The following is a 12,652-nucleotide window of genomic DNA, read 5'->3' on the forward strand; positions in this document are numbered from 1 at the left end:
AGACAGGTTAATGGTTCCCCTAGTAGGCTATCGGGTCAACAAAAGGTGTTGGACACTCCACTTGCTCCGGAGTTGCCTTTTTGGTCAGTATACCTTGGACATGTATTAATTGGTATGACGAGACCATGTCCCGGCCTTTATGACTTTTATGTATTCTTAGAGGTTTGTAGACAGATGTCATGTATATGGATGTTTGTAAGGCTTTGTTAGCCTAAATGATCGTGTCGGCCTTGAGGGGCGGATCCAGTATATTAGTTACGAGTTCCCGTAAACCCAATAACTTTTGCCTAAATCCGATATTTGTATTGAAAATTTCATTAAATGTATAAGCATATTTGATTTGGAAACTAATCCATTAATCCAGTTATTATTGTTTATTAACTTGAGATTTCTGTAGGAACCCATAAACTTCTGGATCTGTCTCTGTCAGCCTTATAGATCCATTTATCATATGCATAACTTTGTATACCATGTTGGGTCGTCCTATAACGAATATTCTCTTATATTTTATTTTGATTATCTCATGATGGCCTTTCCGGCACATTTACGCATGATAGTGTATTAATGAGAACACAAGAAAAGAAACTTTAAGTATCTAGAGAAACTAACTTATCAAATGATGAACTGCTACAGACAGTATCACACCTAATTCCAGTGTTTAACTCTACCAAGAAAGTGAATGCACGGTTTAGCACTTAAACCCAAAAAAGATATCCTTGTCAGTCACGGAAAGTTATACATGTAGAACAATAAATGAAATATATAGCCATTGTTTTTATGAGTATTCAACGATACCCAGTTTGGAGCTGCAAATATGCCCTGCTATCTCTTCTACCATTGTTCTATGACTTACCCCAACCAGCAAGTGGCAGTAAGATACCAAGCCGGTCATGGTCACACCATTCAAAAATTAAAAGTAGTTTCACACTCAACACGCCCTTACCCCGTGGAGGGGGAGGGGGAAGATACAAAAAGGAATACCACTAGCGACGGCAGCCCTCTTCGTATTCGGAAGAGAGGAGGTGCAAATACAAAAGAACCCCACTCGTTAGCAGCACTCTGTGTCTCTACAAGGGAGGGCAGAGACAGAAGGCATAAGATCGAAAATCAAACCAAAAATTGCCTCAATATCAATGAGTTACAGCACCAGCAGACAGAGGCACATCTGTGCTGAACGACTCCCATTGAACTTCTCTTAATATTTTAAATCTTTCATCAAATGTCACAAACCCAGCTTGAGGTACTACAGAGCCAGATGTTCCAGCTTTATAGAGCAAAACTGTGGTGGCCCCAATATCAGGTCCATGAAGCTTTCCTGTTAGCAACACCCGAAGGGGCATGAAGAGAGATTTTCCCTGGTACATAAAGCAACCTTATTAAATACTGAAAATAATCTTAAGGGAAAAAGAAAATACTCAAATCTAACCTTGCGCTTCAGCAATTTACCAAAATTCTTCACCCACTTTTGCCATCCAGGTTGGCCTTCTGCAAGTGCACCAGAGAGCTCGCCACTGTCGTAGGCAGCTAACAAGCTCTTAGCAACTTCAGAAACCCCATCTTCTAAGATTGGTTTTCCTTCAGCGCTGCAAATGGCATAGCGTATATCATAATAAGTAAGTCACATACTATAATCTTTTCTCCTTTAACATCATTTCAGGCCTTCTAATAGATAATTGGTTGCCCTTTACAAAGAATCGATGTTTTGTTGAATTGTCTTTTGTATTCAATTTGTAAAGGACTAAATGGGGAATCATTTTTGAGGAAATTATCTTCTCTTCGCCTTGTAAATGGGGATAGCCATCCTTTTTGCTATAATTAATACCTTTACTTATTCGAACAAATTAAGCTCATTAATCAACAAATATTTTCATTAACGCCTTAATGAATAGACCAAGTTGAAATTGTTGAAGACATAATTAAGTAAATAAAAGTGTGTTCTCTCTAACAGCTTAAGCTTTTAGATGAGATGGTTACACACTTCAACAATGTACCAGAGCAGACTGAGGTCTTGGGGTCGAGTCTCATCGCCACCCAATATCAAAAAGAATTTTCACGTGCTTGGCTCATCAAAAAGAATCAAGTCCGCATGTGAGGGGGCGTGTTGAAGACATTTTCTATCTAGACTATTCATTCTCTTTAACTAGAGAAATTTTCATCTATAAGCATCACATAGTACAGTTTCAAAAGAGGATTTCATAAATCACCTTGCCAAAGTTTCATATAAAGGATAAGATAGCAAACTTGAAAGCGCTTTCTCTGAATCTGTTATCAAGTCAATCCCATCCTTCAGGAGCAAAACAGCATCCTGTACATATAGAAAAGTTAACAGGTATAAGAACCATAACTCCAATGTACACTGAACATCAACTTTTGAATTGATGTTTAACGAATAGCATTTATGCAACAGCCATGGGGGAAAGGGGGGAATATTTTCAGCATTTCAAAAGTTTCGATCATGTTTGACATTTAGCTAATTCTGTACCTGATGCATCCAGAATCATACCAGCAAACAAAACCACCAGCTGTGTATTCTACCTCGACTAATTCAACTTTTGCAAAAGTTCGGTCTGATTTTCAGTTAGTGAATTTTGATAACTGAAACGGAACCGTAATAAATTCCGTACGGTTTCGTTTTTTTCATGTTTGGTTTGATTTAACGGAAAAGGTCCAGATTTATCCCAGTACTATTGAAAATATTTTACATGTATCCTCCGTTATAATTTTCGTCTAAATTTACACCTACCGTTAGTACAGTTAACAAATTTGCCCTTATACCTAACGGATATCTACAGTGGCCATCAGACGCAGTAAATAAAATGCTAAGGTAGAGTCCATGTCACCATTTTTTACTAATATCTTATTTTTTTACATTTATTAAATTAGAAAATTTAAAGAGAAATTGTCCCACATTTAACCTAGTTTTGTTTAATAACTCACTCCCTCTCTCCTTTACCAGTTATCGGCAACGGCGAGATCAACAGGCCAGTTAACCAGCAAATCAGATCTCTCTCTCTCTCTCTCTCTCTCATACTGTATCCGCCTGCAACCTACACGAAAACACCCACCAGCACCAGAAACCAAATCTGTCCGAACACCACCGGAAGCCACCAGACCCAAAAATTCTTCGACCACAATTTACCTTTCTTGCTTACCCAAATTCAGATCCTAGTCAAAAAAAATGAAACGCTGGTGAACAGCACTGGCCTAAAAACGGCCTAAGTTGCTCCGACATGGCAGTTTAGGTGCCGTACCCGTGTCGACACGACACTAGTATGGGTGTGGGTGTGGGTGTGGGTATGGGATCCGTACCGGATCTGGTCAAACAATTTCGGGTACTTTGACTACGACAGACGGAAAATTCGAGACGAGATACAATTTGGTTCCCAAAATCAGTATCCTAATAATTAGGGTAAAGTTGAAGAAAATAGCATACATTATCTAAGAAATCAATCATTTACTTATAACAACTTGAGAATAAAAAGAAATCCACACTTTACAGTCTATACTCAAGTATTTCACATAATTTCTCATAATTGAGAGACATTTTTTATATTTTTAGTTTTTTTGAATTGTTTTTAGCCGGATCCCTACACCCGTATCCGTACTAGGATCCGTATCCCCAAATCTTAGAATTTACATCTCGAAGGATCCGACCTCTAGATCCGTACCCGTGTCGGACATCCACACCTGTGTCCGAGCAACTTAGAAAACGGCAAGTCGGGGAAATACAAACAAACATAGATCTGTCCGAAAATAAGAAAAGAAGGGGTAGAAGCAGCTCCACCACCAGTATCTTGCCGGAAGTTGCTTCGGCATTTGTCGCTGTTAGTAGCAGTGTCTGACATTTTCTTTGCCACTATTTTGCTGGTTTATTTCTTAATTGGATATAATTGATTTGAATAATACTACACTGCTAATTAACCTTGGCCAAGAAAACAAGCAAGAACTTTCAGTTCTTGAGTCCTTTTCTCTTTAACAATCAATGAAGACATCGATTTTAGGTGATCCTATGTGATCGATTCAAAGATAATGAAAGTATCTAAAGCTTATTCTCGACCTCAACTTCTTCAATGGTGCCACCTGACATGGCTCTTTGTAAGGTTCTGATAGTGCTTTGCTTTGAGGATAAAATTTGTAGAAGAAAAATATGTTAAATTGTAGAGAATTTTTTTCCAAGGGTTTCTCTTTTTTGGGACAATTTCTTTTTAAATTTTCTAATTTAAAAAATAAAACATTTTTAAAAAAAATGGTGACTTGGACTCCACATTGCATAAGGATGCTCCAAGGGGCTAATAGATAATTTTCTTTGTACTTTCCATGCTAGAGTTTAGCCCTATTTGTTAATTGTCCTCAGCCTAGCATTGAAACAAGTGAAATTAATGTTTTAAAATGTTATAGCTACAACTAAGTTTCAGGAACATCAGTAGCCTTATATCCCCCAGATCCCAGAGTTTAAATCAGAAAATTAGAAATTTAGGATTCGTTTACATCAACATACATCAAATTAAGATTTTCAAGTTTTGATAGAAGGTTGTTAAAATTGCCATCCAACTCCTACAACCCCACAGTTTTATGGATCGAAATATACTGAAGCAACCCTGCCATGAAAACACCTTAATGTGATATACTTAGAGAAATATACCAACCTTTCCAACATCAAGTCACTTTCACTTAGAGAAATATACCAACCTTTCCAACATCAAGTCACTTTTACATTATGTAACAATAAATTTCTTAATTAGCTTGCTAGTTAACAGCACAAAGAATGTGTTTCACACTTCTAAATTGTAAGATGTTTTGACTTTCCTGATAGCCTCTAAGGATAGTACATTTTGATATCATATTACAATTTTCGTTCCAACTCTTTTATGAGACATTTAGGTCATAAATTTATAATGTTTTATAAGGTACTGGGGTATCTTTTTTTCTTTTTCCGGTAACTTTGCATAGAGACACTATCTGCAACAATTTATAACTTGAAGACCCGACCCCAGAGAATCTTAAGTTATCCTAAGTAGGATCTTGAGTTTAATGACTTAGTGTCATATCCGGCACCAAACATCCCTGATTCATTCAGTCATGCAAAAAGAATCCCTGATTTAATTCAACTGGCCGTGTTGCACTAGGTCTATCCAGAATTAGCCAGCCAAGTCGTAGCAGACCATCACATGGTAAAACAACTACCTATAGTGATACTGCTGCTTGTTGCATTTCATACAAGGGTCTGCAACCACTTTACCCCATCTTGCACCAACAGTGCATTAAGAACAAGCTACATCAGAAGCTATCAGTCACAATACATAAGAAGGTGCTCCCAACCATTAACACGGAACTGTCAGATCACATCACATTGCACAAACATAGTTTATTCTTCTTGGATTGGTAAAACTTAGAAGGGATAGGAACAATCACTTAAGGAAGAATGAGAGTCAAACTCTTCATCGAACAGGCTACAAGATGTGGTGGAGAAAAGAAAAAAAGAGAAAAAGTTCGACCTGTATAAAGATTCCTTGTGATTCTGTAGTGATGCCTGCGTCCTTCCACCTTTCACCAATAATTCGGTTCAGCTCTTCAGATGGTAGAGATCTCAAATGCTGACCATTCATCCACCTGAAGTTCATATTCACATTTTAAACAAGAATCAAGAAATGTAAAACCAAGAAATCCTATCTATATAGCAGAAGAAAATATAATACCTTAACTTGGTCGAATCAAAAATGGCACCACTTTTGTTTACACGTTCAATTGTGAACTTTTCAACTGCAAATGAGATGAGAAGCTATCACACTTGAAAGGCAAATAAATAGAAATGAATGCAAGCTAAAATTAGCTATGTGAACATCAGCGTAGAGGCAACCAACTGACCAAGTTGTTCAAGAGTGAAAAACTCATTTTCTGTACCATCACCCCATCCCAAAAGAGCTAGATAATTCACCATTGCCTGAGGCAAATAGCCCATGTCCCTGAACTGTCAGGGAAAAGGAAAACACTGAGATTTCTCCCTTTTCCAGTTCAAAAGGAAAGGGCAGAGAAAATCCAAAGCAAAGGAAGAACATATTTTGCCCGACATGTAAACCCCTAAAATTGTTTCAAAAGGGAAGCATGCAATAACATGTCAGTCATTTACCTGACCAACTGAAGTTGCACCATGCCGTTTAGAGAGCTTGCTTCTATCAGGTGCAAGAATTAAAGAAACATGCGCAAAGTGAGGCATCGGAAAACCTAGTGCCTACAACAAGGTAACAAGGAAATTTCTCCATGAGCTTCTAGAAGTGAAATCATATACCCAGAACTGCCTAAGGAGGAGACCGGGAAAAGCAGTACCTTGTATATTAATGCTTGCCTTAGAGTATTCGGCAAATGTTCCTCTGCTCTGAAGCATCAAGATTTCATTAGTGCTCGAGTGCCAAATAAACAATTCAAAAAGACATGCTACATATTGAAAAGTGGCTGTATCCTGTGCAGAAAACAAAATAGTACAACCTATGTTACAGCGAGTCATAGCCTCAGGTACAAATTATGGCATGGGTAAGCTCGATGTTTAGCAAGGTTTTTGTACAATCTCAAGGTAACCATGTCATACTCATTTGACAATGGTGTATCAAGGAAAACAAATGAGTCTGTGTAGTGATAGCACACAACTGAAAGGAAACAAAATTGTTCTTGCATATGTTTCTATATAAAAAGAAAGTTCATGTATAATAGTCAGTTCCTGACATTTCAGGGCCTCATCAGTCCATGTATATATATTTACTTCTTCGTATAGTTACTTCTTTATACTTTGACTCCTCTTAATGAAAATCCTGGCTCCTCCAATGGGCCTCACTAACACCAATCTTAATCCACCTTCAAGTGGAATAAATTTTGTTAATCATCATTTCATAACGCCATAATATTGAGAACTAATTTAAACACATATTTACATCATGACTGATGTTTCATTTTAACAACTAAAGATCACTATAATCATATTACCCTCTTTGTCGTTACTCAACTTTTCAATGGAAATTTTACAATGCCTTTGTCCTATAGAGTATAGCATCAGTTCTGTCATACAGTATTGAAATTAGATTTCTCTAATACCTTATGACATGGGAGATTGCCATAGTTGCATCATCAACTGTGACACAAAAGTTGTAAACAGGTTGTCCATTACTTCTCATGATCACAAAATCTCCAAGTGTGTCCAAGTTCCAACTGACCTTCATGAAATTGCAACAAAGTTAGTCCACTATAATAACTGAGATGCACTAGCAATTTGCCCGTGCCTTGCATGAGAAATTTCCAGCATTTTTTACTTTCTTGTCAAAGATAAGAAATTCACAGCTATTTAACTATTTCCTCTTCTTTTTCTGATAGGGAAAATAAACTTTTATTCCATTGTCAAGTACCAAGCAGGTATTATTACACAGAAGTTTTGCAGAATTTATAGGACTTCTCAATTAAAGGAGTACATGGATTCCAACAGATATTCTAGTCCTACTGAGTTCTTCCTAACCCAAAAATATAGATTCTGTAAGCATTTAAACTTTACAAAAGGTAATGACAAAAAATTATTCTTAGAACATCTATGGTTCCTTTTCACGCCGTCCAGAAAATATACAAAGGGACATTTCTCCATAATTTCTACAGCTTCTTTGTGCACTGTCAGTGCCAGCTGATATAGATAGCAAATTTCAATTTAAAGAACTTCTTATCATTACCACTTCGCCTATTGTGCATCATTGAGAAAAAAGGGGGGAAACAAAAAAGAAAGAAGAAAGAAAAATTCACAAGAAATAAATATGCAATGATACTTATGTATTATGGTATTAGCTTCCTACAGTACCTTTTTTATCTAGTTTCTAATATCACTAAGTTCCACTCCCTATTTCCCAATCTAGACTATTGGTATTCTATAGTACTCTTTTACCTAGTTTCTACAATCTCCAAGTTCTAATACCCTAGAACCCCAAGCCCATAATCATCACCAGACCACTACACAACAATTACAGAGTTTGAAACCACCAATTGATGCCCTAGAGAAATTAGCCCATCTATCCAAATAAGGCATTGGACTCATCTAGCCATAGCTCTTACTTTAAGCAAGAGTCACCCCCAACTTAATTATTCCCTACGAAAAAAACTAGTCAGAACCACCCCTTTTCTTCCCTTTTTCCCCTTGAAAAAGTACCCCCTTTCTTCTTTTGTTTCTAATCTTCTAGAAGATACGAGGAGAATATCATAACACAACGTTTTAGCAATAAAATTGCCATTGTTAGCTTGGACGATATCTAAGAAAAATCTTCAATTTATTCACCAGTTGGCGGTTCAACATAATAAGTTTGGACAGGAATGATGACAATAAAAAAAAGAAAGAAGCACCAGCTTAGATGGGAATAAATTTTACTGGTACAAATTAGTTGAGAAATATCACTAACTTCACCACGAATGAGGTCATCAATTTTTAATCTCCCTTCTTTTGGTACTCGAAATCGGTATGTGTATGGGGTCCCTTTTGCCAGCTCTTCTACCACTTCCTCCTCTGTAGCACTTGCCCACCTCCCAGTGTATACTGGAGGCAACTGCTTCAACTTTGCAATCTCTTTCATTTTTTCTAATTCCTGCACAACAGAAAATGCTTTATTATTACACTGTCATTCAATACGATATACTAAGACCACAAAATTGGACAACGTATTGACCCATCAAGCAGATAAACAATGGAGCAGTTTAAGAGGCATCAAACTTGTGAGCATCATGCTCCTGAAACTAGTCTAATAGATGGAATCCAAAAGGATTCTGTAGCACAAATATCTGCTTCTGTGAACTTACATTCTAGATGTACAGATTTCTAACTCTCAAAATTCACACTGTAAAACCAGCCAGCATACCCAAGGAAAGAAATGATAATTCAATACAATCACCTCATTTGAGCAAAAACATCGATAAACATGACCGGATTGTAAAAGCTTTTCAGCAAATTGCTTGTAAAGGGCATTCCTCTCAGACTGCCTGTATGGTCCATATTCCCCACCAATTCCAGGACCTGCAAAAAAGAAGATGTCATCATTTTTTTAAATATTTTGATAGGTAAAAGAATATGTCATCAATAATTGTGATCGCTTAGAAATTAGAATTACATCTTAAGAAAAAAGAAGGATGAAAAATAAGACAGAATTTAAAGACTGTCCCAATGTCCCAATGACAAGCAACAAGCGACGAGGATTTGATTCCTCGCCTTCAATATGAGTCTCACCTTATAGCATTTGCTACTAGCTAGTTTTCCTTATTGCGAACTTAAAAACAGCATTAGCCTGCGGTTTTCCTTATAAAAAAAAACTTTAAAACAGAAAATTATAAAGGCAACAAGCAATTAACAGGTCACAAAGTAAAATAAAGAGATTGGTGCGAGTCAAAAGGCACGCTTTCAATCTGCTGATTGATAAGGAAATCAGTATTGCGCAAAGCTGGACCAGTGATGGTTAAAAGTTAGAAATTAGAAGATATTTTAAGAACTGGGAAATAGAAAGGGTTACACAGTTATTACAAGTTTAGAACCAAATTAGAGTGATGGATAATCAAAAGGATTCTACATGGTGGAAAGAGAAGAACAATGGGGTAGCTTTACTGCCAAGTCCTGATACTAATTTTTGCTAAAGAAGGGGAACTGGAGGAGGAGCCTTGGAAGAAGCTATGGAAACAAAAGCTGGATATCTGTGGGTGGATTGCTTCACATGAGGCATGTTCTCACACAAGACCTTTTATGTGAAAAAGACATAGAAACTGTAAGACATCCTTTTTTACATAGCAGATTCACAGGATAGACATCAGGAGTAGGTTTTTGAACATATATGGCATCAATTGGGTGATGCCAGGGACTGTGAAACGAGCATTAGCTTCTCAGCAGGGCTGCAAGATGAGAGAAGAAATCAGAAAGCTATGGAATGCTATTCGTTACACATTTTTGGACAGTGTGCCAGTGTGCCTTGCAGGGAATCATAGATATTCTGAAAGGAAAATAGAAAAGATTTTCTCTTGTAAAGTATAGAGGCTTATATAATTTAAAGTGTTGGCGAAAGGATACATTTTAAATGATAAAGAGTCAATGCTGGAATTCATAGATAGTCTCAGCACTACGGTGAAGTAATTCCCAGTTTTTTGTGTAATTTTGTACTTTCCACTACCTCTTTGGTGCAGACTTTTTTTTTTTTTATAAGGTAAATAATTGTTGCTAATAAAATTGTCTTACTTTTAAAAGCACATATTTAAATTAATGCTAACGAGTCCGTAGTTTTGATTTTGACTGTGTTGAAAATATAACTAAAAGAATAACCATGACACATTTCCACATGGTATCAGAGTAGACACAAATCCTGGGTTCAAATCTCACCGCCAACCATAATTAAAAAGAATATCCACATGTTTGACCCATGAAAAAGACAGGCTCCCATGAGAGGGAGTGTGTTGAAGATATAACTAAATGAATAAAAATGTGTTATCTCTAATAGCTTAAGCTTTTAGATGACATGGCCACACACTTACACAAACTGCGGCATTCGAAAAGTCATAAACGTGTCAGCTTCATTGGATCAATTTATGACACTAATTTTAGCTATTGAGCTTTGTCAGTTTTGTATGTGCAGAATATCAACAGGCTTGTCCAAAAGTTCCATTCTAAGGACGTTAAGAAGACAAGCCAGAAACTGTCCATCTTTTTGAGATATATCAGGCATTGCATTATCCAGATAACTCAAATTGAAGCAATTGGACGTCCAACTCTGGCCTGTATGATATGATTGATCAATAGATCCACCTTTGTCATATATTCCACACATCACACTAGATAGATATCACATTCATGGAATATGATTCACTTTTAAGATGCCTTGGTGGTGAAATATGAGACACGCGAGACTCAAAATATCATGCTAAATAGCATGGAGGTTTGATTCCGCTTCAAGACATAATATTGAGCATTCTCAATAAGAGAGCTCGGATCGAAACGATATATCTTGCAGCTACCTGAGCTTACTCAGCTTAGGCTCATTACTTCACAAGCCTAGTCTAAAGAAGAAATACTTTAAATACTTGTTTGACTGAGACGGCATCATTTTTTATATAATATTGCTGATGAGTTGGGGATTTACTATAATACTTGTGTTACTAATAAATCTTATATAAGATGTAAGCTCAGCTCAAACCTTTAGTTATATACAACAAGACACTGACATCAGAAATCTGCAATTTAGCAAAGGGAAAGAAAGGGTGGTAGATGATAGAACCTTCATCCCAAGCAAGACCAAGCCAAGAAAGGTCACGAAGCACGGCCTCCTCAGACTCCTTTGTGGATCTTTCCAGGTCTGTGTCTTCAATCCGGAGTATAAACTTCCCACCTTTTGCCCTGTAATTTAGAATAACATAATGTAACAGAGAAAGACAAGCGTTTCTCAATGGGTAAAATGGAGAAGAAAACAAGGAACCGGGACGGACCGCGCATATAAGTAGTTAAAGAGTGCAGTTCTAGCGCCTCCCACGTGGAGATTACCGGTAGGAGATGGCGCAAACCGAACTCTGACATCCCCTCCGTTCCCCGCTGAAGCATAAACTGAGAAACTCCTTCTACGGGAGCAGAGACTTTTCCGGTAACTGTGGTCGCCGCGACAGTATAGTAGTGACTGGCGGTTCTTTAACTCGGGGATCAACCTTGCTCTAAACCACGGCGCCGCCGCCAGCGTCGCCATTCTTCACTTAACTTCGGTGAAATCTGTTACCTTTCTGAAAGGAAAAGAAAACTAAGGATAACGATTTTTTACGTTTTGGAATATTCAACCTTTAACCCGATTTAATTTGCCCGGCCCGCCTTAATGAGCCCGCTTGTGACGCTCCAACCCCACCGTCTGACGTAGGTGAAATTGAAATTTTGCACAAGAATGTGTTTTTCCACTAAGTTTTAGGATAAATTACATTAAGCCCTCCTATAAGATTCACCCGGTTTTAATATCAAATACTTCCGTATTATGATAATTCTACACAATTATTAGCTGGGAATCTTACAGAAATGTACTAAAGAAAGACATTATTTACTAATAACTAGCCATTTTAATAATGCTATCAAAAAAGATTAAAAAAAATTATCAATGATATATAACATTCAAAAAATATAGGAAAAAAAAAAAATCAATGGCCATTGTTGTGATTCATTGAAAACGCATAAATAAGGTAATATAGAAAATTTGACGAAGTTTGAAGACGAGTTAGACTAGTTTGGAGTCAAAATTCATTATCAATAATATAAAATATTAAAAAAAATAGGGCAAAAAGATTATTTTTTTTCAATCGGTATGGTTGGAATTCGTTGATGACATATTGATGAGGTAATACACAAATTTTGATCAAGATTTGAGGTGATTTGAATTGATTTGGTTGTAAAATTCGTAGTTAAAATCGAGTTTAAAAGATTCTTCTGCGACAAATGTGGCAAACATGTATTGCATATGTAACTCGTATACATGTATACATGAATATGCATGTGATGCACATTTGATACAGATATGATACATATTTGATACACAAATGATACCCGTATCATTTTTTTCACGTTCATCTTCTACTTCGAATTTTCATTTCAAACCACCTCAAAGCTCCACTAAATCATCCCAAACTAAGATTT

At 36.8% G+C, this 12,652-nt stretch overlaps 1 protein-coding gene across 1 annotated transcript; it reads right to left on the reverse strand.

Annotated features, from left to right (window-relative positions):
• Positions 1–657: 657 nt before the first annotated feature.
• Positions 658–11,853, reverse strand: LOC109239312 (glutamate--tRNA ligase, chloroplastic/mitochondrial). Its single transcript, XM_019405859.1, has 13 exons — positions 11,473–11,853; positions 11,265–11,383; positions 8,907–9,028; positions 8,421–8,603; positions 7,084–7,202; positions 6,325–6,373; positions 6,128–6,229; positions 5,866–5,968; positions 5,697–5,760; positions 5,496–5,610; positions 2,205–2,305; positions 1,427–1,583; positions 658–1,355 (listed from the first exon to the last, which is right to left on the reverse strand). Exons 1-13 carry the CDS (start codon positions 11,721–11,723, stop codon positions 1,131–1,133), a joined length of 1,710 nt encoding a protein of 569 aa, XP_019261404.1. The 5' UTR covers positions 11,724–11,853; the 3' UTR covers positions 658–1,130.
• Between the last annotated feature and the right edge of the window lie 799 nt (positions 11,854–12,652).

Source organism: Nicotiana attenuata, unplaced genomic scaffold (genome assembly GCF_001879085.1).
Source record: "Nicotiana attenuata strain UT unplaced genomic scaffold, NIATTr2, whole genome shotgun sequence".
NCBI classification, from domain to species: Eukaryota; Viridiplantae; Streptophyta; class Magnoliopsida; order Solanales; family Solanaceae; genus Nicotiana; species Nicotiana attenuata.

Bases quoted from the DNA above. Each gene is read 5' to 3' on its own strand.
- LOC109239312 (XM_019405859.1), bottom strand. From the start codon at position 11,723: ATGGCGACGCTGGCGGCGGCGCCGTGGTTTAGAGCAAGGTTGATCCCC. The intron at 8,604-8,906 runs GTGATTGTATTG...TCTGTTGTGCAG, and splicing joins GATGTTTTTGCTCAAATGAG to GAATTAGAAAAAATGAAAGA. The intron at 6,230-6,324 runs GTACTGCTTTTC...ACCTTGTTGTAG, and splicing joins GGCAAGCATTAATATACAAG to GCACTAGGTTTTCCGATGCC.